This window comes from Equus asinus, chromosome 3 (genome assembly GCF_041296235.1).
Source record: "Equus asinus isolate D_3611 breed Donkey chromosome 3, EquAss-T2T_v2, whole genome shotgun sequence".
In the NCBI taxonomy this organism is placed as follows: domain Eukaryota; kingdom Metazoa; phylum Chordata; class Mammalia; order Perissodactyla; family Equidae; genus Equus; species Equus asinus.
Window position 1 is genome coordinate 156,448,167 of NC_091792.1, and position 27,775 is coordinate 156,475,941.

Genomic DNA, 27,775 nt, shown 5'->3' on the forward strand with positions numbered 1-27,775 from the left:
TACAGACGGGGCAGCTGGGGCCCAGAGAGGCTGGTGACCTTGCCCAGGGCCCCAGCCCCTGGCCACACCCTTGGAATCAGGGTCCCTCCAACCCCTCCGGCCTGGGCTTTCCCAGGCTGCCCCCCCTGTCTGCTCAACTGCAGCGGCCGCGGCACCCAGACAGGTGGAGTCCCCCTGCTGGGACGTGGAACCAGTGCTGGAAAGAGGGCGGGATGGTACCTGGTGGGCCAGCTCCCCCCGCAGTGCCTGCAGCTCCTCGTGGGCCCGCAGAGAGGCGCGGCGCTCCTGGAGCACGCGGGCACCCAGCTCGTCCACCCTCCGCAAGAGGCTCCTCTCCGACAGCTCCAGCTCCCGGATTCTGCGCAGTGAAGCGAGGCACTTAGGAGGCCTAAATGGCCCAAGGTTGTCCCAGACCTTTTCTTTTTGTCATTTGGTCAATTTACTACTCTGACAAAATTACATCTTGTAAAACATTCATACATGTCTTTTAAAAGATGATCTAAAATGCTTCAAAGACCACTTTTGGACAATAAGGCACCATGAATCAGGAATTGGAACAGTGTTCTCATCCCTGAACCGGTAATCCGGAAACCAGCAAAGACTGAGCCAGAACCAGACGTCTGCATTGTCTCAATTAATCCTCACATTACCAGCCCTTGGGGGGGTTCTGTTCTGCCTACTTCACGCACAAGGAAACTGAGGATCAGAGAGGCAGGGCCACTTGCCCAAGGTCACACAGCATTTTAGAGTCTAGACTGTCTGACTTCCAAACTCATGCTTTTTACCCTGTGCTCTGTTGCCTCCCGTTCGAGCTACATCCCTGCAAATCTCTTCTAAAGAAATGATTGAAATGAAGAAAAAGGTGTCTACAATTAAAAACATTCATGTCTGTATTACTCACAGAAGTGAGAAGCTGGAAATGGCCTAACTGTGACGTTTGGGGGCGGCTCAGCCACAGGACGGCTTTTTCATCATCCCGGGAAGTGTTGAGGTTGTGTCACATGCAAACTAATCCCCAGACTGGAGGTGAACTCCGACCCCGCAGCTCTAGAAAGCAGAAGTGTGAACGGAGGGGAGCCCAGGGGGAGAGCAGGAAGCGCAAGGACCTGCTGGTCCCCTGTGCGCAGTATCCGAGGCCCGGGAAGGCGCTGATCTTACAGCAGACACCAGGAAACACGCGAAAAGTGCCCCCCATCCCACGGGGCCAAGCTCTGCGCAGCCTCGCTCCCTCACCCAAGTCCACGCAGGTGACCTGCTCCCCAGGGACAGACTGCTTCCCTGGGTGATGGACCACATAGCTCTGCCTCCCTGCTCTGCCACTTACCAGTCATGGGGCTTAGACTGGGCTCATTCACCACTATGACCCTCAGTATCTTTATCTGTGAAACAGAGGTCATCGCACCTTGCTCAGAAGGTCGATGTGAAGATTAAGTTAAACGGTGCCTTATTATTAACAATAAGGTAAGCGTGCCCTGCTCTACTCTAGTTCTGAGGCCCTGGACGAGGGTCTGGAAAGTGACAGAAGGGAGTGTGCCCTCTTGTGTGGATTACAGTCAAGTTTCTTCCAGACTGAACCAGAGGAGTAACCTCAGTTCATCAGTCAGAGAGTCAGGCTGAGTACCTCTGAGTGCTTATAACACGTGGCGATATCTGACAGGGACGAGAAATGCCTTTCTTTGTAGTTTTTGACCAACCCGACACGTTAAACATGAGACAATATTTAATTCTGATGTTGTCCTTACACTTAAAGTAAGCAGAAAATGACTAACGTCACCATGGCAGGCTGAATAACAGCCCCAAACATATCCAACCGAGAATCCCAGGTGACCAATGTCACCCTACAATGCAAAAGAGACCAGAGCTGAGATGACGTTAAGATCTCGAGATGGGAGATCATCCCGGGTTATCTGGGTGGGCCCTGACTGCCAGCGCAAGGGAGGCAGAGGGATACTGACACAGAGGGCAAAGGCCGTGCCACCGCTGCAGCAACGGGCCCACAGCAAGGCGCTCGGTGGCTGGCTCTGCAGTTGCAGGAAGGGGGAAGGGGCCTGGAGCCACGGAATGCAGCTCTAGAGGGCGGAGAAAGGACAGGAAAGAGATGGCCCTACAGCCTCTGGAGGGCGCAGCGCCCTGCCCGCACCGGACTTTGGCCCGGGGAGACTGATGCCAGACTCGTGCCTGCAGAGCTGTCGACACCGAACGTGTGCTATTTGAAGCCGCTGAGTTTGTGCTAAGCTGTTACAGCAGCCACAGGAAGTGCAGACACTCACAAACAAGAAATAGACAATGAAGCACCATTGTTCACAAATTAACGACAAGTTAGAAATACTAACATGCAGGGCTGCAAAGAGTGCCCTGAAACTAGGAGACTCCATCAGGGAGCGGGATGAATTCTGGGAGGCGGCCTGGGTTCAAGTCCCAGTTCCAGCACGTGGCTGGAGGTGTGACCTTGGAGAAATCACAACATACACTTAGTGACCCTGGATGATGTCTTTCATCCTCCAGCCTCTGTTTCCTCATCTGGAAAGGGGGATCACATCACTCTGTGTGTCACAGGGTTCAGGGAGCAATGATGGGGGCATGTGTGGGAGGCCAGCACGGAGTGCACACCACCAGCGCATCGCTGCGTAAACGGTAACTCCCTTTCCTCCTCCACCCCGGCCACGGATCCGGCCTCCCCTCCCGCCCCGCTCCTGCAGGACGGTGCATCTGGCCTCCAGAGAACAGAGGACAGAGCCCACCGTTCCCCGTGGGCAGGTCCAGGATGCCCTGCTGTCCCAGCTCTCAGCCCCCAGGACTCACGTCACGTGCTGAATGTGTCTCCCCAAATTCCTGTGCTGAAGCCCTAACCCCAGTGCCTCAGAATGTGACCATATATGGAGACAGGGTCTTCACAAAGGTGATTAAAGTAAAATGAGGTCACTGGGTGGGTTCTAATGCAATCTGACTGGTGTCCTTATAGACATACACAGAGGGACAACCATGTGAGGACGCAGGGAGAAGACGGCCCCAAGGAGAGAGGCCTCAGAGGAAACCCACCTGCCCACACCTGGATCTCAGACGTCAGCCTTCAGGACTGGGAGAGAACACATCTTTGCTGTTTAAGCCCCCGGTCCACAGCACGTTGTGGTGGCAGCCTGAGCAGACTGATACAACTTAGTATGTGGTTCTTCGGGGGTAAGTGTGGGTTGCAGAATGAGTAAATGAATGAATGAATGGAGGGATGGATGGATGAATGAATGGATAGACACAGAGAGTGATACATAGAGTAACAAAATAATTTTTCTGATATGTGAATTTCTTCATGTGAAAAGTTTTACAAAGAGAGAGAAAAAAAGTAAAGCACATGTAAATACACATTTAATGACTTGCCTTTATTAAAACAAAGGAGAATACAAGAAAATGGTGACATGTCAGACAAATCTAAAACTCTTGGCTGCTGGGATGTTGGGAAACCCATCAGAATTGACCCCAGCCATAACGGCACTGCATGTCCACACTGGGTTTCTCCTCTGCTATATGTGCATGGCCCCTCCTCATTCTGCTGGCCTAGGGATCAAAGAATGATCCAGAAAGAGCATGGGCTCTGGAGAAAGACCTGGATTCCCAGCCTCTGGACCATGTCGGTTCCATCAGGAAAACAGAGCCCACGCCCAGAACTCCAGAAGTGAGAAACAAACACAGAGAATCTGTTATAAAGAAGTTGGATGAGCTAAAAGGCCGCACAGAGATAACAGGCATCCCAGACATTAGCACCTGCCAGGGGCCCCCTCCTGCCCCTTGGGCTGGATGGATGCATGAGAAGGAGGTGGTGACACCGGGGCCCAGGAGCCAGGCCACCGGGCATGAGCAGGACCACAGAGAAAGCCGAAAGCATGACTGAGTTGCAGCCGCTGTCGGAGATCCACCCTGAGCAGAAGAGAGGGGAGAAATGCCCTGCTTCTCCCCTCCTCTCCCTTCAGTGCCTCCCAGTGGCTGGGCGCAGGCGGAAGCCAGTGAGCGAGGGAGCAGGCAGCCTTGTGCAGCCCCAGCCCCAGTGATGGGGAGCAGAGGACGGAAAGACAGGACTGAGAGCCAGGGATGGCCGCGGGCAGGTTATATGACATGGGTGAGCCTGCTTCCTCGGCCATATAAACAATTCAACACACCATTCTAACATGACTGTGATGCCCCAGGGTTCTTTAAATACACAAAGAAAAGGTCCGAATGGCATATTTACCTGCTCCTCAGCCTGGACTCCGACATCATGTGCTTGTCCACGGCTGCCAACAGCTTCTGCTCTGAGCATTCCAGCTGCTTCCCGAGCGTCCCTGTGTCCACGTCTGGGCTGCTGGCTGCTCCGTCCGGAAGATAGCCGTGCTCCTCACCACCGTCCTCTGCGTCCTGGAATATCCAGGACGTGTCGATCTTCACATCGACGTTCATCACATCAAACCCATCACTGCTGGGGGCTCTGACAACGTAGCTGAAACTTTTTTCAGTCCGTGCTTTAGCTGTCGGCTCCATCCCGTGTGTCGTTGACGGGTCAAGACTTCATAAAATTAAGTGAATTTGCAACACTGACTTTCTGGAGATTTCGAGGTGGCTGCAGCGCCTTCAGATGGGGCAGGAAAACATCCTTTGAGGAGGACAAGAAAAGGTGGATTATTTATGAGCGGGGACTTGGGTTTCATCGGCACGAATGTCATACGAGATGAATGAAAGCCTCTCGCTTTACAGGCCGGCGTGCCAGAACTCACCCAAAGCAAGAAAAAGGCACAGGACAACCACTGGGGATTAAAAGCTTAATAATGTGGTCAAAGAGGTAAAACAGGATTTCCAGGCAGGACCTGGAACGTTATAAATTCTCAGTATTTCACCCCGTAATGAATGAAGCTCTACACTTCCTCTCTGAGTACCATCAAGGACCTAGAATCTGCTCGGCGAGGGGATGGGGAACCCGTGCTGCACTGGCCCTCTCACCTTACCTGGTCCAGATCTCCCGGCAACCCTACAAGGCGAGCGTGATCATGACCATTTTACAGATGATGGAACAGGGGCTCTGGAAGGTGGAGGAGCTTGTCCAGGCCCACAGACGGGAAGTGGCAGAGTCAGGACTCAAAGCTGGGTCTGACTCCAAAACCTGAGAGGTAAGGAATGCACCAAGACCCCAGATGGGAGAAAACGCGTCCTGGGGGAGGGAGGCAGAGGCTGGAGAGATGGCGGAGGAAGGATGGGTGCCCTACAGCAGAGTTGGGCAGGTGAAGGCAATGGGAGTGGTCTGGGTTTGGCCGGCCTCGTGGACACACAGAATGGGGAATGAGGCCCGAGGACAGAAGGTGGCCTGGGGCCATATCCGTGTGGGCCTTAAGCTCCAGGACGAGGACTTTGGCACTCTCTGTGGGCAGTGGGGGGTCCCTGGAGGATGCAGAGCCAGGCAGGAGCCTGGTCAGATGTAACTCTGAGGATGGAGCACCCTGGGGCTTGCAGGCGGCGAGAACGGAGGCCGCCAGCATGGTGGAGGAGCTGGTGCAGCAGGCCTGGAATGGCGTGGTGCAAGGACAAATAGAAATTAAAACTCAGAGGCTTCATTCTCCCCATTAAAAATAATGGAAGAGATTTCCCCTCTCTTTTCTTAGAGCATGTACTTTGGAAAACTTGCAAGTTGTTTCTTCATCTCTTTGAAATATATGTAAATCCTTTTAAAAGCTAAATGAGCCTTTGCCAGCTTTCTGACCAGAAATATCTTTCTGAAGGACCTGGGAACCATCTCTCTGGAATGTAGACATACAAGGAAAATAACACCCCTCTCTCCCAGTTCCTGCAGGGGGACGGGAGCCGGACTTCAATGCGTGCCATCTCCTGCCATAGAGATGGGAGAAGTTTAGTTTTCCTTTGCATAAGACAAATTAACAAACACAGAGGGCCACCCCAGTGGCCAGGTGGGTTAGGGTGACCCACGTGTAATAAACAGTGCTGTCGAGTCCTCTTATTTGAAGACGAGTTACTGTTTATCCTGAGGATGCGTGCGGAATGGGCTCTATCTACTCGCTAATAAGGGGGTGAGATTTCTCTCTGTCTTTGCAGATCTCTTAGGGGATTGCCTGCGACGCGCATCCCATTCTGGAGTGATGTTCATTCGATAATGAAATCATGTTCTTTCTCTTCTACCTTTGTGGGGAGAGTTTCTGGGCTGGGAGGAGATTTTTGGCTTTACTCCTATTTCCCCAACAGTGGCCAGTGTGCTGGGGTGGCCAGAGGGCTTGCAGTGGACACGGAGCGGTCAGAGCAGCTGGGCCGGGTCAGCCGAGAGGAGGGAAGCGGTAGTGGAGCAACTCAGACCTCAGGCGCCGGGCCAGGCGGCCTGGGTTCGTACCCTGACTCTATCGCTGCTCAGATGGGATCCTGGACAAATTCCCTAACTGCTCACGAGGGGAGCCATCGAGGAATAAACGCGTTGATCTACACAGAGCACTCCGCCCGCCACGTGGCAAACGCAGCGTGCTGGCTCTTTGCCGGTGGGCAGAGGCAATGTCATGAGGTTCCCAGACCTGCCGCACGGGCTGTGTCCAACTTTGCCGCTTACTTGCCGCAGCGTCAGGCAGTTAACTCAGCCCCTTGCAAAATGAGACTGACAGCAGCCCCTCCCTGCTGTGTGGGGTCACTGAGCTCACAAACTCCTGCACAGTGAGCCTCGGGGGACGTTAGCCGTGAGGAGCATCCTGGAGCAGGAGTGACTGACAGCTGCATGCGGCAGAGCGACCAACTGGAAAATCACTGTGCAGCCTGCGAGGAGGAAACAGATGCTGTAGCCCCTTCTTAGGGGAGCACCCCCGAGGGAAGGTGCATCCTTCCTCCTCCCCCAGGACAGGAAAGTCCCAGGACCTCTGCCTGGGGAAGTGTCTTCAGGCTCTTTTTGGACAAGTAATAAGACTTTGAGCTTCATTGGGAACGAACCCTCTGGGTCTGGGGAGATGGAAAGAAGCGTGGCCTGCCCGTGGATTATCAACCAACACCTGTGGGCTTCTCAGACCTGGGTGGTGGGGACAGATTACCAAGGGGCAGCCGTAAGGATGGGGCCCTGCACCCCTGGGAGACTCAGTGAGGCTGGTCACAGGAAGGACTCAGGCCCTGGCTAAGATCAGGGAGTGGAGTCCGCATTTCAGAGGGAACAGCAGCCCCAGAGAGATGGTGGAGGGAGGCGGGAGGGGGGCCCAGCCATCTGAAGACCACAGCTCCCATCAGGACCAAAGAGCTGGAATCTGGGGGGCATAGTTAGGGGTCTGCAGAAGCCCCCAAGAGTTCTTAGACAACCTCGAGGAGAGGAGCACCCCAAATTGGCTGGTTGGGATCTCACGCCCAATTTGGCTTCTAGCAGGTTCTGGTTAAGTGTGAGAAAATAAACAAAAACAAACACGCCACTGTTTGTCCTTGGAGCATGAGGCAGGATTCCTGCTGCCCACAGACTGGTTACTGAAGGTGAGAGAAAAGAGCCTGAGACGTCTCAGCCTGCGGGAGGGAGGGTGGAGAAGACAGGAGGCGGGAGTGGCCGATGGAAGGAAAGATAACGAATTCGCTTAGAAAGGTATTGAGCTCAGGTTAAAGGACAGTGTTCAGCTCTCCCAGGTGACCCTGGTCCCCGGAGGAGAGGCAAGGCATGCGTGCCCAGGGCACCCGTGGCTCCCCCAGCCAGGGCCTGGCACAGTGCTGGGCGCGGTCAGTAAATCCCGGGCCTTTGGGCGAGCTGCCTCTGGAAGCATCAGCTCAGCGCACACACCCCACCATCTGCATTTCACAAAAGTCAAACTCAGCATGTGCCTCGGAGGGAAACCATCCACGGCCAGCGGAGGACCAAAAGTGAAGCGGGGCCAGCGAGAAAGGCCTTGTGGCCGTAGGGGACCACACGTCCTGGTTTGCTGGGGACTTTCCTCATTTTAAAACTGGAAGTCCCACGTCCCAGGCAAACCAGGATGGCTCACAAAGCTGCCAGAATGGCAGTGACAGGACAGTCTGAACCCTGGACTTCTCTGCCCAGCTCCTGGCTGGTTGCTGCTGGCGCACAGAGGACGGGGGCATCAGGATGAGGAGAAGGAAGCCACACATTTAAGCTGCACCGTGTGGCCCACCCTGCGCCAGGAACTTGACGCGGGCTCTCCCTTCATGCTCCCAGGAGATCTGTGAGGAGCGTGGTGCTGAAGGGCAGACCCAGCCCTTCTCCTCTCTGCATGAGAAGTTGACCTTGGCCTCAGCTGACCTTGGAGCTCTGCTCCCCTGAAACCACACACATGGAATGTGGGCTGCGTCACTAAGCAACAACCACAACCACCACCCTGAGGGGTGCACCTCACCTGGGGGCAGAGGGATGTGGGTGAAATCTAGGTATGCACCTGGTGGGCCTCCAGGGCTCAGGCCCCCTGAGTCCAGTGGCTCTTGGCACCAGGCCTGTCCCTGGCAGGGACCTTGGGAGCAATGCCTGGGAGTGTCACAAGAAATACTGGCTCATACAGGGGACTTTGGGCTTCTAAGCCAGAGCAGCTCCCATACCAGCCCGTGTCAGCCTCGTTCCCTCGCACCTGAGCTCTTTCAGAGAATTGCTCCTGGTCCGCCGTAGGCTATATGGTCTCCTTTGAGGACGATTCCCACGGAGGCGGCAGCGGATGCTGCCTGCTGTGTCTCTTGCCAGGATCCTGGAGCCCTGTGTCTAGTTTTGCTCGAAGAAGATCTCCTGTGAGGAGCTGTGTGGGAACTATCACCCCCATCCCACAGACGGAGAAATTAAGACTCAGAGCAGCAAGTCCTTTGCCAGTATCTGCCGCAGGAAAGTGGTCAGGGATGGGTCTGACTTCAAAGCCAACACCATTCCTGCCCCGTTGTCTGATTGGGAGAGCCGAGCAGAGATAAGGAAGAGGACAGGAGGCCATGAGGACCACGCTCCTGCAGGCTCCTGCAGTGGAGAGAAGACAGACACTCAGGGCCGTAGGAATGTCTTCCCAGGGACCCACGCGTGTCTCCCGAACTTCTGCCCACAGATGTTAGCAGAGCAGTGCTTCTCTGCTTCCTCGGCCCAGAGAACCCAGATGTGCTTTTCATTCCCCCTCACTGCGTGGTTCCACAATCCCATTGCCACCTGGAGTGCTCAGAGGCCTGGCTTTTCAAGCAAAGACATCAGCTTGTTCCCATTTGGTCACCAAATATTGGCAAGTCATGGGGGCTGGTGTAGCAGGTGCTTTGGGTTAAGATTTCAAAAGAGAAGGGTCACTTCTCAGCTGTCCTGGTGTGTGATTGCTTAGAGTCCCCAGTCCTTTGATTTGGTTTGAACATCCCTCCCCATCTGGCTGGGGAGCCCCTTCTGTCCCAATCACAATGTCCTTCTCTTGGATTTGCCTTCTGAGAAATTTTAGCTCCCTGTCAGGTTTCCTCCCCCACTGACTCCCTCAGTGGCCTGAACATCAGTCATTTTTGTTTTCTCCAAAGGTTCTTCTCACTAGAAATCGCAGGATTGCTCTTGCAGTCCAACACAGACCAGTGGATCTTCTCATCCTTAGGGTCAACCCATCCTTGCCTTCCGCCAGTTCTTCCAACACTGACGTACTTGTCCTTTGCTTTGCATTCATCACCTATTTCCCTTGATTTATTCTGATTCCAAATGTCTTCCTTCCAAAGGGAGGACAGTCCTGCGAGCAGATGCTTCTGGAGATGCTCCCCCACCCCAACCCTAAAATAACAGCATCAGAAAGTAACTTCCCTTCTCTGGGATTCCCTCCTGGGCTTGACACTCACCAACCGGTGTCCCGCCCTCCTCAGCTGCCCCACTCCATCCATCTCCTGGGAGGCTTGATTCAGGGGCCGGTCTCCTGCAATCAGGAAGGGCTGCCTCCTTCTCTATGGTTGTAAGAGAGTGGACCTGGGCTCAGACCACAGTGAAGGAGCCCAGTTCGCCAAGGATGCTCCAGCTCGCAGCATTCCTTCCTCGGCAGCCCCTTGTAAATGACGACCAAGACGCAAGACAGCCCGAGCATGGGTTGTGTCTACCCTCTCGGTCCTCCTTCCACATGGCCTCAGGCCTAGTCATGTTTTGAGACTTTCACCGTGTTACACCCAGGAGAATGATGGAGCCAGTGCCTTCGCCCTTTGAGAATCTGAGGTCCCTGGGGTCCGCCCTCTGCAGCGGGCGAGGCTCCAGCCTCCCCAGCCTCTGGCTGCTGGCTGCTGAGTCCAGCTGCACACGGATCTGGAGGGTTTTGCTGACTGGGACTTGACTTTGGGTTCAGATCATGGGGACATTTACAAGTCACTCTGGCTGAGAGATTGTGGACGCGCAGGGCACAGTTCACGGAGACATATGTACACAGGTCTGCGCTCAGCCGGGCCCTCACTCTGCAGCCAGGGGAGGCACGCGGTGCAAGGACAGGACTCGGCCCGTCCGCAGACAACGCGGCGGCTCCCGTCACTCGGCTTCCGGTAATTGCACTTAGTTTCCCGGTATTCGGGTCTCTGCCCCTCGGGCTCTTGAAGGTGCTACAGTAGGGACTCAGACGTGGCCCCAAGCTTGACAAGATCCCCATCGTCCCTGCAGAACTCCTACAGCTCGGCCCAGCCAGGACCCAGCCAGGGACCCGAGCTGCCGCCAAGTGTATGTGAATTCCGGTTTCAGTCTCTGGGCTTGAATAGCTTGTTTTGCTGTTGAATTTTGGTTTGAGTGGGGTTGGGGTTGCCATGGGGACTCAGTTTATTCCATAAGCTCTTTTTCTATCCTGTAGAATTGAAAATAAGTTGAAATGACACAAGAACCAAAGGTTAAAATGGTTGGAGAAGCCCCTGGCTTATCTGCCCCCACTGTGTCCTGAACTGCCGGCTGAGCTCACTGAGGGATCCTCCCCGATAGTCCGGGGGAGGAGGAAACAGCACTTGGATCGCCTGTCCTCCGGCCCCCACCCTCACCCCCACCCCCACTCCCAATCTGATGAGACCTGGGGTCCTTCCTTTCTTGCTGCACAAACTCTGAGTGAACTTCGCCCATGTGCCAAGTGCTGGCCTAGGCCCCAGGACACAGAAGATGCAAGACCAAGCCCTGTGTGCAAGGGTCAGGCTCAGGGCATCCCTGAGGACATGGGGAAGGACCAGAGCTCTGCCTGGGGGTCCATGCAGCTAGTGGGCTGCAGGCATCCCCAGAGGTCACAGGATTCCCGGCCCAGGTTGGATTCAGGCACAGATCTCTAGGCTCACGGGGCCCTAGGAGACCCCCTAGTCCCAAGGAAGACCCTCAGAACAAGGAGCGTGGGGAAGGACCTGGATGCCAAAGCAGGAACTCAGGGTAAGAGCTGGGTCCTGGGGACACCCGGGGCCCGGTGATCAGAGTGGGACGAGCTGCCAGGATGACTTCCGTCTGGAGGGCCCTGAGCACAGCACAGGCATCAAAGCCAGGCTTGGGGGTCAAGGTTGGGGGTGGGGCAGGAGCTGGAGGGTCTTCGAATAGGCTTGCTGGGCACTTTGTACACAGTCACAGCCTTGCCCATCAGCTTCCTGCTCCCGCAGGGCCCTGATGCAGGACGCCACTGTGGTCTGGCCCCTGTGGTGAATTTACTGGTCCACAGGCAATAGAGAGCACCAGAAATGGAAAGAACCATTGGAAATAAACCACAAAGCCCCTTTTTAAGGTGAAATGCAACAGGGGGCAACCAGGTCCCCGTCATCCATCCTCGTTTACAGTGAGCTCTCCAATCTTACCCCCAGGGTGGGACTCGTCAGTGACCCTGACCCAGTGAGCCTGAGCGCCGAGGGAGGGATCTACCACAAGGCCACGGTCCCCGGTGCCTCGCCTCTCAGGAATGGGCATCGTCAGAGTCGGGAGGCATTCTCACGGTTAGAAAATCAATTTTGTCAGTGAAAATGAAGGGATACCCACCCGAGTTCTTGGCTCACGGAAGTCATCAAGGCCACAGAATGAATGCTAGTGAGAAAAACAAAAAAAGGAACAAAAACTATAACATAAGACCAAAAGAAAATGAGGAAAAAAAAAAAAGAAAAGAAAAAAAGATGTAAGATATGTAGTATGGAATTCCATGGCAGCATTTCACAAGAACGGCGCAGTGGCATTAGGCTTGGAGAGAGCGACGGGACGAGGCAGGCTCCAGGGTCGAGTCCACCTGGGAAGCCAAGCCCTGCAACTCCACACTGGGGCGGGTTACCCCAACCTCCTCCCCAGACCTCAGGCTAATTCAGATGGGGGAGCCTGACACCGTGGACCAGGGCTTTCTGACTTTCTGGTGCTGAGATGTGGCTTTCTTGCAGGACTTTGGCAGGATACTTTATATATATATATTTTTTCACTTGAGGAAGATTAGCCCTCAGCTAACATCGGTGCCAATCCTCCTCTACTTTGTTTGTGGGACACCGCCACAGCATGGCTGATGAGTGGTGTAGGTCTGCGCCCGGGATCCAAACCCATGAACCTGGGCCACCAAAGTGGAGTGCGCGAACTTAACCACTATGTCATGGGGCCAGCCCCAGGACACTTTATAAACAGAAGAAGGACCCTCCGATGGTCACAGCTGGTGGCTCCCACCAAAGGGCCGGGCGTGACGCTGAGCACAAGGATCCAGCGAGTTTCCACCACAGGACACAGGCCACCCAGTCCCGCCTGCGGGACAGAGCCCGCCCCACACCATCCCTGCCAGGGCCCACTCTTCCGAGAGAGTTACTGTTTTCAACCTTGTGTGCCCTGTGATTTGTCTACTTTCAAAAGAAAAACTAGCAGGAAAAACAAATGGCCTTAAAGAAAGGAAAAATTATACAGGTCAGTTTGAAAGTAGACTTTTTCAAATTAACTTATGCACGACTTGCTTGGTTCAGAAAGATGGCTGGTCATTAGGGGAAACATATCTGAATATCATCTGGGGCTTTTGAAGATAATTCCTTCCCCCCTCCCAAAATAATCCCCGCCCCCCCCCAAAAAATAATAGCTCCCCTAAATTATTTGTTGAAAACATTAAAATCCAAACAGACAGCCACAACTTTTTAAACAAGGTTTGGAATCATGAAAAGTTAGAGATAGAAGGGGCCTTTGGAATCACCTAGCTGTTCATTTTTTACTTGGGGAAATTGAGGCCCGGGGAGGGGGAAGGACTTGCCAGGACCACCCAGTGGGGTGTGGCAGGCAAAGGGCTCCTGACAGTGAGCCCCTGAGGGTGGCGGGAGTTGCTTTTCCACCAGCCCAGGCCACAGTGCCCTGGGGAAAGGACGCTGACACGCACGCATCTTGGAGCGCTTCTGGTCTTACAGCCCTAACCAAGACGCCAGCCTTGGCAAGCCCTTTCTGTGACAAAAGGAGACAGATCAACCCACGAACATTTGTTCTCAAAAAAGGGTAAAAAAGAGCCAGAAAGAGGACTCAAACATTTCCCGGTCATTCCCCCTCCTCCATGTTACTTTATGTGCGTGCCCATCCCACCTGCTCTTTAATTCTAATCACGATGATGAGCATGGCCTGGTTTCAGTTTGGCAGCCCACCGGCCTTGTCTGGGCCTTGAGCTCAGAACTTGACATCCTCAACCTCGCTTAATCCTCACAACCTCCCAGGAGATGGGGGTACCATTCCAGAGGCAGAGAACGCCCAGGTATGGAGCGGGGGTAAACCCCCAGGCTCTCGGGACCCCCCAGGGGCACAGCCAGGAGTGGGGCCCAGACACACCTGCCTGCAGAGCCAGCTTATCCCCGATAAACTCTTGAACTGAATTATACTCGAGATCCCCTCAGGTCCTCAGAATAACCCCAGAAGGTTGAGAGGGTGTGGACATCTGGCAGATGGGGAACCCTGGGAATCTGCCTAAACCCGAATTCCCACAGGGGCTGGCAGGTTGCCGGCAGCCTCGGCCGACCCCTGAGCTCGGACCCTCCAGCCGCAGCCCTCTGCTGCCGCCCTGTGGATGCCGCCGGTTGTGCAGGCCAGGAGGCCCCGAGGCTGCAGGTGGAGATGGAGGGTGCCAGGAAGGTGATGGAACCTGCACAAAAGCTGACTTTCACCTGAGAAAGGAGAGGAAACTTTGAAAATTGGCGCAGGCTCTGAAGAGCTGTCCATCTCTTTGGGCACACTGTGTTTGACAGCCTCCAGGACAGAGGGGGCCGTCACCCCCTTTCAGATAGCGCTGAAATCTGCCTTCTAGTCGCCCTGACTTTGGCCCTATTTTGTCCAAGGAGCAGTCAGCTTCCTCTCTCAAGGCCTGCCTCAGACAGCTGAAGCCCAGACACGCCCTTTCTCGCTCTTCTTCCCCTGGGTGACTGCACGTCGTCCTTCACGTTCAGCCTGGCTCCCCTCCTCGGGCATGTTGTCCCCGACAGGCCCCCCAGACAGGGTTAGAGTGCTGCACCATGCTCCCACACGTGAGCCTACCTCCGCGATCTAGAATGTGCAGTTACGGGTTTTCTATCTACTCATCTATTACGCACCCTGCAAAGATCTTGTGGTGCCCTGTTCTGTGGCTAGAACCGTCTTGGATGAAGATGTGAATAAAAGCTGGTCCCTGAGCTCAAGGAATTCGGGCCACCAGGTGCACGTACAGGAGGCGGTCAGGGCCATGCCAAAGATGCTGCACACACATGGTTCTGAACAGGACTCACTTGTCTGCCCGGACCAACAGTGAGCGTGAGGTGGAGGGGCGGGTGGGTGGCTGCGACACCCCTGGGGACCCCAGCTATCCCTTCCCAGCTGTGGGATCAGGGACAAGGTCTGACTCTTCCCCAGGTTCAGTTTCCTCCCCCATGAAATGATAAAAATTGTAGGGAGACAAATGTGGCTAGGTGTCCACCTGTGATGGGCCAGCCTCGCTTCCTTCCAGGAGGGACGGGACTCCAAGAACACACGACTGGTTTCTGGCATATAGAAGTCATTTAAGGTGAATGAGTCCATGAGCAACAACCAAAACAGAGGGTCACCTCGTCCCTCCTCGTGAGGTAGTTTCAGAGGGGTGCAGCAAAGGCCTTTGTGAGAAAAAAGACATCTCCCCACTCCCCCTACACACAAAGTCAATCCCAGAATGCACTTTTCTTCCCTAGAGAAGTGCTTGAAGGAGCCCCCTATGTCTCGGACGTGCTGACTTGGGGGGAATGGGGCAGAGAAGGGAGGGCCAGAGCAGGGCCCGTTCCCTGGGCATCGTGAAACTGACAGAACAGGAAAGACCCCACACCGACGTCCGTGGAAAGAAACCAGCAGGTGCTGGCGCTCAGCCCCGTACCTTTTCCTCCAGCTCCTTCAGGTGCCGTCTCTGGACCTCCAGCTTATCCTCCAGTTCTCGGATTCTCTGAAACACATTACATTACGGATCAGAAGAAGTAGAATTTCCAGGTCAAAGCCTTATTCCTCATCGTTTGTCGTGGTGTGGCTCTAGGCAGCAGAGCATCCAGATGCTAAGTGAGTGGCTCGACTGACTTCGTGCACAGGCCTGAGTCCCGACCCCCAAGTCCAGCCCCAGGAGGCTGCCTCGGGCCCCGAAGTAACTGTTCTGACCTCCATCACTAAAGACTGCTTTTGCCTGTTCTTGGAGTGTGAGGAAATAGAATCACACAGCGTGGACTCTTAAGACAGGATCTCTTTAAAGCATGGACCTCGAGACTGGACCAGGACACGGAGGCGCCCTGGGCAGGATCATGGCATCAAATTACAGTCATGAATCGCTTAACGAAGGGGATGCCTTCTGAGAAATGCATCGTTAGGCGATTTCCTTGTTGCATAGATATCACAGCGAGTACTTACACAGACCCAGATGGTGTAGCCTGCTACACACCAAGGCTCTGTGGTGCTATTATGGGACCCCTGTTGTATATGCGGTCTGCTGTTGACTGAAACGCCCATACACAGCACGTGACTGTTCCTACTTTAAGATTTGTTTAGCTGGAGCCTGGTTGCTGGGGCAGAGGAAGCGAATGGGGTAGGCGTCGCTGCAGCGTCCACCCCAGCCTCTCCCACTTAGCACTAGATGCCGGGATGACCAACTGTCCCGGTCTGCCTGGGGATGCTCCTGGTTTTAGCACTGGAAGTCTGGAGTCCCAGGAAACCCTTCCGTCCAGGGCAAACCGGGCCAGTTGGTCACCCTCCCGGGCACTGGACATGCCGCATGCCCCTTGGGGGGCTCGCCCTCCATCAGCAGCTTGTCAATCCATTCCTTCCAGTTCCACATGGCCTCCCGCCCAGAGGGTCTGGGAGGTACAACCTTCTCCAGTTTGTCACATGCCCAAGAGCACTTCGTCACCCCTTAAGTGCTGGTACCCCCGATGACTGCCCAGCTGGCTGCAGCCTTTCCAGGCCGGAATGTAGCTGAGAGAATGCTGTCAGGCTGAGGGCCGGGCGATTCAAATCATCTCAAATAAGCACGTGGCTCCCACGGACCCTTCCGCAGGCCCAGAGAAGCCTTTCACGCATTCTGTAGGGCAGTAACTCTCGGTCTGCCATGAGTGTCACCTGGAGGCTTGCTATAACGCAGATTGCTGGGGCCCCCGACGTTTCTGACTCAGCACTTCTGGGGGTGGAGCCTGAGCAGCTGCATTTCCCACAAGTTCCCGGGTGATGCAGATGGTGCTCGTCTGGGGACCCCACTTTGAGAACCACCGCTGCACACGTTCACGCGCTCAGCAAATACGGCTCAATATGTCAGGGGCCTGTTTCAGGCCTGGGAGAGAGACAGGATCGCCACCCCTAGGAGTCGTGGTCCAGTCAGGCTCAGACAATGGCACATACACACAGATGTGCACCGGGTGAATAAACTGTCGGAGACAATCGAGCCGGGTGGGGAGGGGATGACGCTGCTTTATCAGGCGCGCAGGAAGGTGGCGCTGGAGGTGCAGTGGTCAGGAGGGTGGGCCACTGAGCCGTGGGCTGGGGGCCCCAGAGGAGGCAGCGAACCCAGCGGGGCCTACAGGGAGGGGGCGAGCAGAGGCCAGAGCTCAGGGGTTCTGGAAGGTCCCGGTGAGGAGCTCGCAGATTTGGGGGTGTCGTGGGGAGCAGGGAAGAGTTCCAGTGGGCAAAGATCACACTGGCAGCAAAACAGAGAATGATTGGCATGGAAGAGACGAACACAGGTGTTCACCTCTCCAGCCCCTGCTCCTTGTCTGTAAAGTGGGGGTAATCCTGTCGCCTAGGTCTGAGGACGTAACGAGAGAACCTGTGTAAGGTCCTAAGCGCAGAGGTGGCCCTGCCTACATGCTCCGGAAGGGATTAGGAAGTCGGCAGCTTTCTGTGGGAAACTGGCCGTGACCGTCCCCAAGGACCCCTGGCGAGGCGGGGGTGGTGGGGCGGGCAGAGAGCATCTAGAAGGAGCACAGGACTCAGCTGGTTCCGGCTTCATCCTGGGCCCCAAACTCACCAGCCGGTGGACTTTGGGGAGTTACGTAGTCTCTCTCTGCCTGAGCCCCTCTTCTGTAACATCTGCACAGGGACCCCATGACCCTCAGGATGAAAGGGGGACCCGGGGAAAGGGTCTTGTAAACTACAGCACCGTGTGGAGGGAGGGCAACACTTCACAGCTGTCAGAGGATTTGCAAAAATCCCCCAGGAACGACTCCTGGGTTTGAAAAAGCAGCCTCAGAAGCTGGCTCTCCTTCCAGAATTTCTTGACATTCACTCTCGGATAATAACGAGGTCAGTCTCTCATCACAGTATGGGAGGCTGAAGGCACAGTGGCCAAGAGTTTGGTGACCTGATTCACGTTCTCGCTCAGCCACTTCCTGGCTGTGTGAACTTGGGCAAGTTGCTTACCCTCCCTGGGTCTCACTTGCCTCACCTAGGAAACTGCACCAATGGTTCCCACTCACAGGGTTGGCATGAGCTGCATTGAACCAACATCTATGGAGCCGTTTCTATGTGCCAGCACTCGTGTGTCTCCCCACACTGGGATATAAGCTTTATGAGGGCAAGTGCAGGGTCCCCAGCACCTGGAACAGTGCTCAGTACATAGACATGAGAAAAATTACAAAGAAATGTAACATGACATCAAGCAGGAGAAGCTGGAGAGAGAGGCAGAGGACACAGTTGTAGAGGTCAGCAGAGGGCCGGGAGAGCTCAGAATGTCAGGCTAAGCAACCCAGACTTTATCCTCTGGGCAATGGGGAGCCAGGGACAGTCTTTGGGGAGGGGTGGTGCTGTGCTGTGTGTTAGGAAGGCTTCTGCGGGGCCGTGGATGGATGGGTGGGGAGGGTACTGGGACTGCCTGTGGTCCCAGCAGATGTCTCTGCAGGCCGGCAGGTGCTAGGAAATGAGGGCACCTTGACTGAAAACCTCCGGGAGGGACAGGGCCCGGCAGCATGATATTGATCTGTGTGTGTTGTCTCCTCTCGCTGGAATGTAAGAGCAGACTCTCCGTGAAAGCAGGGCCTTATTCACTGCTCCATCCCCAGTGGCCGGAACTGTGCCTGGCACGTGATAGCTGTTGTCACTGGGCTGCCATAAGGAAAGTCTCCCCTCTGCCCAGCCATCACCTGGGTGACCCGGTTCCAGGAAATTCTGCTAGAGGAAGCACCCAGTAAAACAGATGCACTCCGAATTCCAAGCATCTTTTACAAAGGCACTGAGATGCTGGCTGAGGCCCTGCTTCCTGCTGCCATTACATGTATGATACTCGGCAGGGAGCAGGGAACAAGATTGGGAGTGTCGTGGCATCGTCGGTTACATCTGTGCCACCCCGGGAGAGCTGGCCAGGCATTTCCACCTGCAGGGTGACCTCGGACCCTCAAGGCCGAGCCTGGAGGTGGAGCTGCTCCAAACAACCCAGAGAACAGACGGAGAACGTGAGGCCAGGAGGGAGAGCCTTGCCGACTGCTCCAGAGCTGAGCCCAGAGCGGGGAGCAGGAGGAACCTTGTCCCTGAAGCCTACAGCATGATGGTGGAGGATGGGCTCCCCCCAGAGCTGGCTCAGCGGAAACGGTGCAGTGAGAAGGGGCAGAAGGAATGAGAACTCATTTCCTACAAAACCAGAAACGTAAGGAGACCCTCCTATGGACTGAACTGTGACCCCCGCCCCAGTTTGTATGCTGAAGCCCCAGCCCCCAGAGTGACTGTGTTAGGAGACAGGGTCTTAGGACGTAATTCAGGTGAAATGGGGTCACAGGGTGGGGTCCTAATCCAATAGGATTGGCGGTCTCATAAGACGGAGGATCTCTCTCTTTCTCTCCCTCTCCCCCCGTGTCTTTCTCTCCTTCCTTCACTGGCCTCTGACCCCCTCCATCCCCCTGGCCATGTGAGGACACAGAGAGAAGGTGGCCGTTTGCAAGCCAGGAGGAGAGCCCTCGCCGGCAACCGAATCAGCCAGCTCTGGATCTTGGACGTCCAACCTCCAGAACCGTGAGAAATAAACGTCTGTGGTTTAAGCCACGCCGTCTGGTGTTTTTTGTTATGGCAGCCCCGAGAGACTAAGACTCATGCCCTCTGTAACTCACGGCCACGTGTCTCTAGGACTAACTAAGATCTAAGAACTTTCAGGTGCACAGAAAGCACCTGGGAGTCTTGTTAAATGCAGAATCATTCTGGAGGTCTGGGGCGGGCCTGATGCCTGCATTTCCAACAGCTCCCGGGAGATGTCAATGCTGCTGGTCCACAGACCACACTCTGAGTAGCACACCCTGTCCAGGGCGGACAGAAGGCTGCCTGGGTGTGGACATCCACATGCATTATCATCCAGAGAGGGTCTTCTTTTTACTGAATACCTACCACATGCTGGGCACCTGCTAATATGCTTGCACGTTTTGTCATTAGATCCTCAGAGCGATTTACTAACCAATGTTATATACACACACTAACGGATGTCGCACATGCTCACACACGCAGGTGAGTGTTTTAATAAACAGGAAGGCAGTTTTCATATTCAATGAGAGAAGGGCGTCTCCTATTTACCTACAGCAGAATTCTCAACTAATGTGAAAATGATCCAGGGATAAAGGAGAAAAGGAGAAGCGTTCCCAGCCCTGGTTCAATGAATTAACCAGCTTTCTTCGTGCTAAGGGATGTGCAATTTACTAGACTGGCTGAGAGAAACAGAGAAGGAAGTGATTTGTCCCACGTTATCTCACGCCAACACCCCGAGACGCTTGTATTTTAAGGGATTTTCTCTGAGGGATCCCAGTCCTCAATCCGCCCGTACGAGCGGCACAGCCTGCTTTCTGCTTCTTTTTCTCTTAATCACCGGGGCGCCCTTCTTCATTTAGCAGGTGGGACACAGTGCTTTCCGGGGAGTCACGGCCAAACGCCGTGCGTCTTCAGAATGGCGCGTCGCAGATCGCAGACTGAAACCACAAGCCACTGCTTGCTGAGATTGGAACCCTTGGGTGGGGTAATGACTTTTTGGTTCAAACACACAAATGTTCTGCTTTGGGCTGGATTTCCTGAACCCCTTCAGCCCCTTCACTCACTGCACACTCAGTTGGCAAGTCCCATAACCGAGGCGCGGGGCTTGGCCTTAGCTACACTCCGGCACCCAGCTCCCAGCCCCCATCAGGCCCTGCTCCTGCTACGCCTACTCCCAATCTACACTCGGCAATAACGGTAGCCGTCTACACCTACTGAGGGCACTTGACATGTACTAGTTCATTTAACCTTACAGCGTCCCAATGACTAGGTGTTATTACCATCCCCATGAAGACACTGAGGCCCAGAGAGGTTAAGTCATTTGTCCAAGGCCACACAGCCAATGAATGGGAGAATAGGGTTCAAAGCCAGGCCATCTGGTCCCAGTGTCTGTGTTTTCGACCACTCCACTGCCCCACACTGCCACACCATGCCGTGCTGCTGTCTGAAATGTTATCCCTCCTTGATGGCCACCTGGCCTCTTCCTATTTATCTTCAAAAGCTGGACAGCTGGCCCCTCTGTCCAGAGGCTGCCCAGCCTCCCCTGCACCCCCTCAGCACTTGGTGGACACCGACAGAACAGCCACAGCCGTACGAGATGGTCAGGATCTGTCCCAAGTTTGGGCTCCCCACTGGGCCGGGGGCACCTCAGGTGACTTTCCACTAGCGATGTGACCATAACAGAGATGGTTCAGTGACAGCGTCGGTGAACGCAAATGCCCCCAGCCCTACGCCGAGATCTCTGATGGTCACTGGCCCTTTGTGCCTCCCCTTCCCTCCCCGACTGACCCCTGCCCTGCAACGCCCTGTCCCGGATCTCGCTGACCGTCACTCTGGCCATCATTGCTGCAAATTCTTGGTCTCCGTCCTGAGTGGCCCATCCTGCACCAGCAACTGGTCCACACACCTGGGCCACAGGGGTCCCAAGCCCTCCCTTCCCCTCCACTCGCTCCTCCTGATGTGGGGGACGTGGCCTCCCCTTCTTTTTCCTTCAGGACATGGGGCCAGGTGAGTATCCTCAGCCCCTGGCCCTGTATGCGGGCTACATACCTATGGCTTCCCACTGTCGCCTCCTTCTCCATCCTGGCTCGGCTCATCCCCTGCCGGTCTGAACGCTGGGTCTCACCCGTCCCTCCGTCCAGCAGACCCTCTGGACGCTTTCTCTCCCCTCAGTCTCCAGTCTCTCCCTCCCTGTTGTCCCTCAGCACGTCCCTCAGCATGCCAGCGTGATCAGGAATCTCCCAAGTAACAAAACCTCTCCCTCCATCTGACACGAGGTGTGGGTGTCCCTGCAGCTTGAGGTTCTCAGAACACCTAACACGTGCCAGACATTCACGAGGCTCTGGAGACACCCTGGGCCAGAGGCAGGTTGTCAGGCCAGCAGGTGAGCATCGCACCAGCAGGCAGCGGGCAGGGCGGGGGGAAGGGAGAGCCCAGGCAGAGGCTCGCTGAGGCTCCCAGGTGTCCTTCCACCCAAAGCAGGTCTTCAGCGAAGCTTATCCTTCACGTCCTCACAGCCAGCCCTTTTCCCTTCATCGTCTCCTTTTGCTCGTCAACCGAATGCAGCCCGGCTGTGCCCCGACCCTTCCTCAAATTCACCAGGGACCCCTGCTTTTCAGTCCTGATGGGACTCCCACTGCTTCGGACACAGGTCCCATCTGCTCCTTCTCGACAGTGCCCTCGCTCTCCCCCCAACTTCTCTCGCTCTCGCTCTCTCTGCCTTCTGTGACATCGCTTCCCACTGGTCATCCAGACCCTTCCTCACTGGTTGGATTCCTTCCAGCTGTGTGACCTTTACGCACATGAGTTCACCTTCCTGAGCCTCAGTTTCCCCATCAGGTAAATGGACAGAACAATCCCCACCCCGCAGATGTGCCATGAGAGAAAGGAGCTAAAACGGTGAGCGCTCCACAAACGCCAGAGCCAGCTGCTGCGTTCCTGCCTCGACACCAGCGGGAGTCCTTGGAACCCGGTGGCACACGACACTCACACAGGACTCCAAACCCTGGAATACACGTAGGCTTTCAGAGTTAACCAATGCAGCTCCCAGGGCCAGGCCTCAAATTAGCTGACATCACAAACTGCAGCCAAAAGGCAAACCGTTCAGCCAGCGCCTTCCCCATTATAAGAACCCAACTCTGAAAGAGAACACGGATGCTGGAGGAAGGCGGCTGAGGGACACCTAGCTTTGGTTCACCATTTCGCAGGGGGTGGGGACCCTATTGTTTAAACGTATGGTTAGAGAAACAGTTTGCTGTACATTACACCCAAGGGTCCCAAGTCCTCTCGGTCAATGGGGAATACACCTGCCCTGGTATGAGGGTGTCTGTGACAAGACATGTCTTCCTTCACTGAAACTGTCTGTACCCCCAGCTCTCCATTGAACACGCCTGGGCTGCCCAGATGCCCCTCAGAGGTGTCAGTGCACCAACAGGGGGCCAGGGGTGGAGCTGCTGGGAGGCGGTGAGCGGCGCCCGAGCCAGGCCCCGCCCCTCACCTGCTGGGCCTGCTGCAGCAGCTCCATGCGCTCCCGCAGGATCTGGCTGTCGAACTCCCGGCTCTGCCTCAGGATCTGCCTGCGCACCTTCTCCACGGCGGCCTGCAGGTCCTCCCGCTGGCCCTCGCTCAGCGCCTCGCTGGCCCTCCGCCCCGGCTCCTGCTGCAGCGCGTTGTACAGCGTGGCCTCCAGCTCCTGGATTCTCTGAGTGGCCCAAATCACACAGACAGTGGAAGGTCACATGTGGGTGGACAGTGACCGCCAGGACACGGCAGTAGAGGGTGGCGGAGCTCCAGGATCTGGGGCAGGAAGGGGACGCATGCAGGGCCCAGCACAGGAGCCAGCAGCCCCTTCCAGTGGGGGAGCCCCTTCCAGCCCCATGCACATGGTTTTAGGAACATGTCACATGTCTTACTCTATTCTATCAAGACACCCTACTCTGTCCAAGCTAGGACAGGATGATAAGAACAAGCATAACCACCTCTTAGAACGTGTGACCTGAAGAGAGGCTGGACTGGAATGGTTTTCATTTTACCCTAGGCTTCCAATTTACTTCCCCACCCCGGGAACAAACCTCCCCTTGTACAGTGAGTGCCGATGGGAAAATACGGCTTAATTTGCACACCTTTGCTTTTCAGCCAGCTTTAGGAAGGCAATTTCACCCCAAGCAAATAGTGACAATGTTCTAGTGGCTCCCTCCCCTGAAAAAGCAAGGTACCCTTAGTAAAGCAAAGCAAAGGAGAGATTAGTGGCCAACTGGAGGATCCTCGTGAAAGAGTTTTAGTCATTAGAGGAAGTTACTTCTTCTCAACTTCACAGCAAGACACTTAACTACAGGCACCTTATAGGAACATCTAGGGACAAAAGAGACAAATGTCTCCTTTCTGCCTCCCTGAGCCCCACCCACACGCCTTGGTTAGGAGCAGTGCCTTCTCCTTAGACAGTGTAGAAAGATCACCAGTGGGAACTGCCAAGAAGGGGCGAGGGGTAGATTGAGGCAGGGGGCCAGTGGGTGACCCTCTGCAGCCACAAGGCCACCTGCCCCTCCAGCCTCCCCTAGCGTCAACAGGCTGTGCTCAGGCCCTGGAGGAATTCCAGGCCCATCAGGCCAGGACTAATTTTAACCAACTGACATTATCACCTTCCTGTCACCCTGCCCTGTTACCCCTGGGAAATTAGAAGGTGGGAGTGTGTCCGCCGGCACAGTGGAGGGGTCCCCATCTGGGCTCCACGTGGAGCCGGAGCTTGCCTGTGCCTGCTGGCTCATTCCCTCTCCTTTCAGCAGCCAAGCTCCTAGGACCCCCCATGGCACTAGCTTCTAGTCAGGACCTACCACCCCACTTGAAGTTCTGGAAGCCCCATTGTGGGCCTGCCCCATCTCACTCAGCTTGATGACCAAGGAGCGCAAGGGTGCATCTGACACTTGCCTTCCTTGCCCCTGCCCAGGCATGCGGCACTGCCACCCTCTTGGGACATTTTACGTCCCCGACTGTTCAGGTCAATCTAGCACTGCATCAGGACTGCCATCTCGCCACGCGCCTGAAATCCCACTCGAGGCTCTGGGACGTTCGACTATGAATGCCGCTTCTCCACGGCGGCAGGATGGGCACGCCCAGGGCCTCCTCTGCGGAGCCAGAACTCTGAGGGGCCCCAGGGCCTTTCTGCACATGGCACTTTGACAACAGAGATGGAGACCAAGGTTTTCCAAAGAGTGTTGGGAAACACCAGTTTCAAGGGAAGATGTCCCTTGAAAAGAGGGCCCCACAATCCAGTGAACGTGGCCAACTGCTGGCTTCTGTTCCTCTCAGAGCCTCAGCCTACCCTGTAGCATATGGAGGACCCCAGGAGTCCTCAGAGTTTTCTTATTCTGTTGCAGCCCTCCCCTCTTCTTTTCTGGCCTTAAGTTCCTGTGATCTCTCCTGAAACTGTATTCCTCAGAGCTTTCTGGGAAATGCTCAGGGAGGGCGGTGCTGTGAGACAGACATGGTGGATAGAGCAGGGGAAAGGGGGTTTGCAAAGGGACCGAGACCGGACAGAATCGAGGGAAAACCAAAAACGGGAACGGGGCAAGCAAAGGAGGAGCATGCTCTCATTTTTAAGTTGCCTCTAACACTGTTACCCCATTGAGCGCCCAGAAATAAGAACTGAGGAGGAGATGCCAGGTCTTGAGGAGGCCCAGTCCCTCCTGACCTACGTCTCCTGCGGCCTGCCCATGGCATTCAAGCCCAGGGCCTGGACGCGGAGGGTCAAGGGTCACGGTGAGGCGCACCAGCCTTCACGCCCAGAATCCCGCGGGTGCCCAGCTACCTGCTCTCTGTCTTGCTGGAGACACTGCTGGAAACAAGGGTTGGAAGCTGATTTTCAGTCACTGACTCTGCATTTCTTGGGTACAAAGCCAGTTTGTAAAACGATTTGAACTACAAGTGATCCAGACTTTGTCCACTACGCTGCTTCTTCCAGCAAGAGCTGCCCTGAACTCGACATTCTCTGCCGTGGGGACGTCCTGGAAACACCCACCATCTCATCATCTCACTCCCCAGCCCCAGGGAGCACTTCCCACAGCACCAGGAGACTTGGCCTTGAGTGTCCTCAAAGCCATGTGACATTCGGCCCTGAATGTGGTCCCATTTTACATTAACCACCAGGAAGCCCAGGACCAGTTTTATGACCCAAACACGACATTGCACAGGACCTGACAACAAGTCACTTTTGTTCTGATGCTCATGTGGCCTCTACTCCTCGCTCCACTGCCTCTTTCTCATATTTATCGGAAAACTTGCTTTGGGATTTCAAGCATAAATAAATATTTAAGTATAAACAAACACATAAGAAAGACAGTTTCCTTTCATCCATCTCAAATGATCACTAGAATTGAATAAACAGGTCTAAAGAAACCATCAAGGTAACTAAATATTTTTGAAAAATCATGATTGATTTGGAAAAAGGGACAATTTCTCTGTATGGTCGTTCCAGGTGCTCTGTGGAGACAGCGTTTTGATGGCCCCCAAACCACACCAGTGGTGACCCTAAACACGGTGTCAGCCCTGAAGGAAAAAGCAGCCTCTAACGTTGAGTCTGGAGAGCAGCGTCCCCCCACTTCTGGTCCTACCAGGTAGGCCTGGTCGAGGGCCTGCTTCCTGTAATCCAGCTCCTCCTCCAGGTAGCCCTTCTGCCTGCTGAACAGGTCCTGGAAAAGAGGAGGCGCGCGAGGTCAAGGTCAGCACCAGAATCCATCACAGCGAGGCTCTCCAGAGCCCACCCACTCACCTTCGCTAGAGGGCGACAGTCTCACCAAGGTGGGTAACCCCTAGGTGCTGGGGGAGAAGGGAAGTGATGGTCCGCCCTGCTTGCTCCCCACGTGCAGCCCCTGTGGGGGGCCTCACAGGCCCAGGGACCTTGATCATGCCTGTCCCAACTCGTCTGGGCTTCCCTTCTCTTGGGCGTCTGACTGCAATGAAAGGACTCTCCTCTCTCCAATCTCGTTCCCAAGCCCAGGTCACGGGAACCCTTGATTCTTCTTGTCACATCCTGGTGGTCCCTGAAGACAGTCTCAATAGTTCTCAGATGCAGCCCCTCCTCCCACACAAACAGCGTCACCCACCTCCTGATTAGTCTCACGGCTGGATGCTCCCTCCCCAACCCTCCACGTCACTCTTTCAGTCCCCACAAGCACCATCCCTCCAGAAGGCAGATCTCTATTACTGCCTTGAGAGTTTCAGGATTAGAGCTCATCTATTGCAGCCACCTGATTTCATAGACGAGGAAATAGAGGTCCTGGGAGGACCAATGCTTTGTCTTAGATGCCACAGTTCACAGGTGGCAGAGGTGGGACGAGAAACCCAGGCCTGTGATTCCAGTCCAGGGTTCTTTCCACACCACACGCTGCTTCCAGGCCTTGTGCTGTTCCTTCTTCACTTCTCATTTCTACTTAGAAAGCTTGAACTCGTCTTTGAAGGCTCCAGAACCACCTCTTCTGGGAAGCCTTCTCTGACATCCCCCATGCTGGGAAAAATGGGTCCCCCTAAAAGCTCATAGTCCCCTAGTGAATAAGCGCCACCACCATTTATGGAGCCCGTGTGTGCCAAGCACTGTGCAAAAACAGGCTGTGTCTCCAGCATCTCTCAACCCTACAGCCCAGGGAGGCGGGGACTGGAACCCCCATTTATCAATGAGGAAACTAAGGTCCAATGTATCTTTGCAAAACTCTCATGGCCGGTGAGGAGGACAAGTGAACTGGAGCTCTGTCTGTGTGTCTCCAGAGCCACGGGGCAAGCGTCACCATGTCACGTCCTCACGCTGCCCTGGGCCTGGCAGTTCACAAGCACATGTCCCCACAGGCATGTGAGCCAGCTCCTCAAGGCGGGGACCCCCCCATCCCTTATTGAACCTCTAATCCTAGCACAGTGCCTAGGAGAGCAGAGGCGCCGAAACTATGTCTTGAGAGAATAACTGAGTGAATGAAGGGGTATGTGAATGGATGCTGATTACCCAAAATAGCCACGAGGACAAAAGCAAAATTTAGAAATGTGTGCAAGTAAATTCACATGAAAACACATGCAAAGCCTTCCTGGGGAGTGAATTCTCTAAACTCTGTCAACCCTCCTCCCTCCCAGGGGCTCGAGTTTGTACCTTTTCCATCTCTAGGTCCAGCATCTTCTGGGTCAGGGCTGCCTCGGTTCCCTCTATCTGCTTCAGCCACTGGAAAACAGCAGGGACAGGGGCACAGCAAGTGAGAACCAGTGCCTGTCGGGGCCTCTGCCAAAGCCAAGCGTGCAGGGGACCTCCTCCTAGATGAGGCTGCTGGCCCCAGAGGTCCCCTCTCACTTCCCAGGGTGGTCCTCAAAATGGGATTTCATCGTCTGTACAGAGGTTTCAGCTTTGACAGACGTTTGCTTAGGGATCGATCTGGTCTTGGATATACACACATGAGTGTGTGCCAGGATGTGGGTGTGCGTGCCCAGGCGAGCCTGTAC

The 27,775-nt window shown here is 55.0% G+C and overlaps 2 protein-coding genes across 5 annotated transcripts in view; both read right to left on the reverse strand.

Moving 5' to 3' along the window:
* C3H4orf50 (chromosome 3 C4orf50 homolog) overlaps positions 1-8,685 on the reverse strand; it is a 120,913-nt gene extending 112,228 nt beyond the window's left edge. For 3 of the 4 annotated variants that reach the window (XM_070506259.1, XM_070506260.1, XM_070506257.1), the window contains exons 1-3: positions 8,524-8,679; positions 4,220-4,618; positions 220-358 (exon numbers count right to left, since the gene is read on the reverse strand). In XM_070506259.1, the coding sequence (XP_070362360.1) occupies positions 220-358; positions 4,220-4,506 (426 nt within the window). In that variant the 5' untranslated portion in view covers positions 4,507-4,618; positions 8,524-8,679. Of the gene's footprint in view, positions 1-219; positions 359-4,219; positions 4,619-8,523 lie in introns of all 4 variants that reach the window. The other variant, XM_070506258.1, reaches the window with a different exon arrangement.
* Positions 8,686-9,328: 643 nt separating this feature from the next.
* Positions 9,329-27,775, reverse strand: part of JAKMIP1 (janus kinase and microtubule interacting protein 1) — a 149,337-nt gene continuing 130,890 nt past the window's right edge. Inside the window, exons 17-22 of the mRNA XM_070506264.1 lie at positions 27,432-27,500; positions 25,912-25,989; positions 22,803-23,006; positions 15,210-15,275; positions 11,885-11,960; positions 9,329-10,733 (exon numbers count right to left, since the gene is read on the reverse strand). Of these exons, the coding sequence (XP_070362365.1) occupies positions 11,910-11,960; positions 15,210-15,275; positions 22,803-23,006; positions 25,912-25,989; positions 27,432-27,500 (468 nt within the window). The 3' untranslated portion in view covers positions 9,329-10,733; positions 11,885-11,909. The remainder of the gene's footprint in view (positions 10,734-11,884; positions 11,961-15,209; positions 15,276-22,802; positions 23,007-25,911; positions 25,990-27,431; positions 27,501-27,775) is intronic.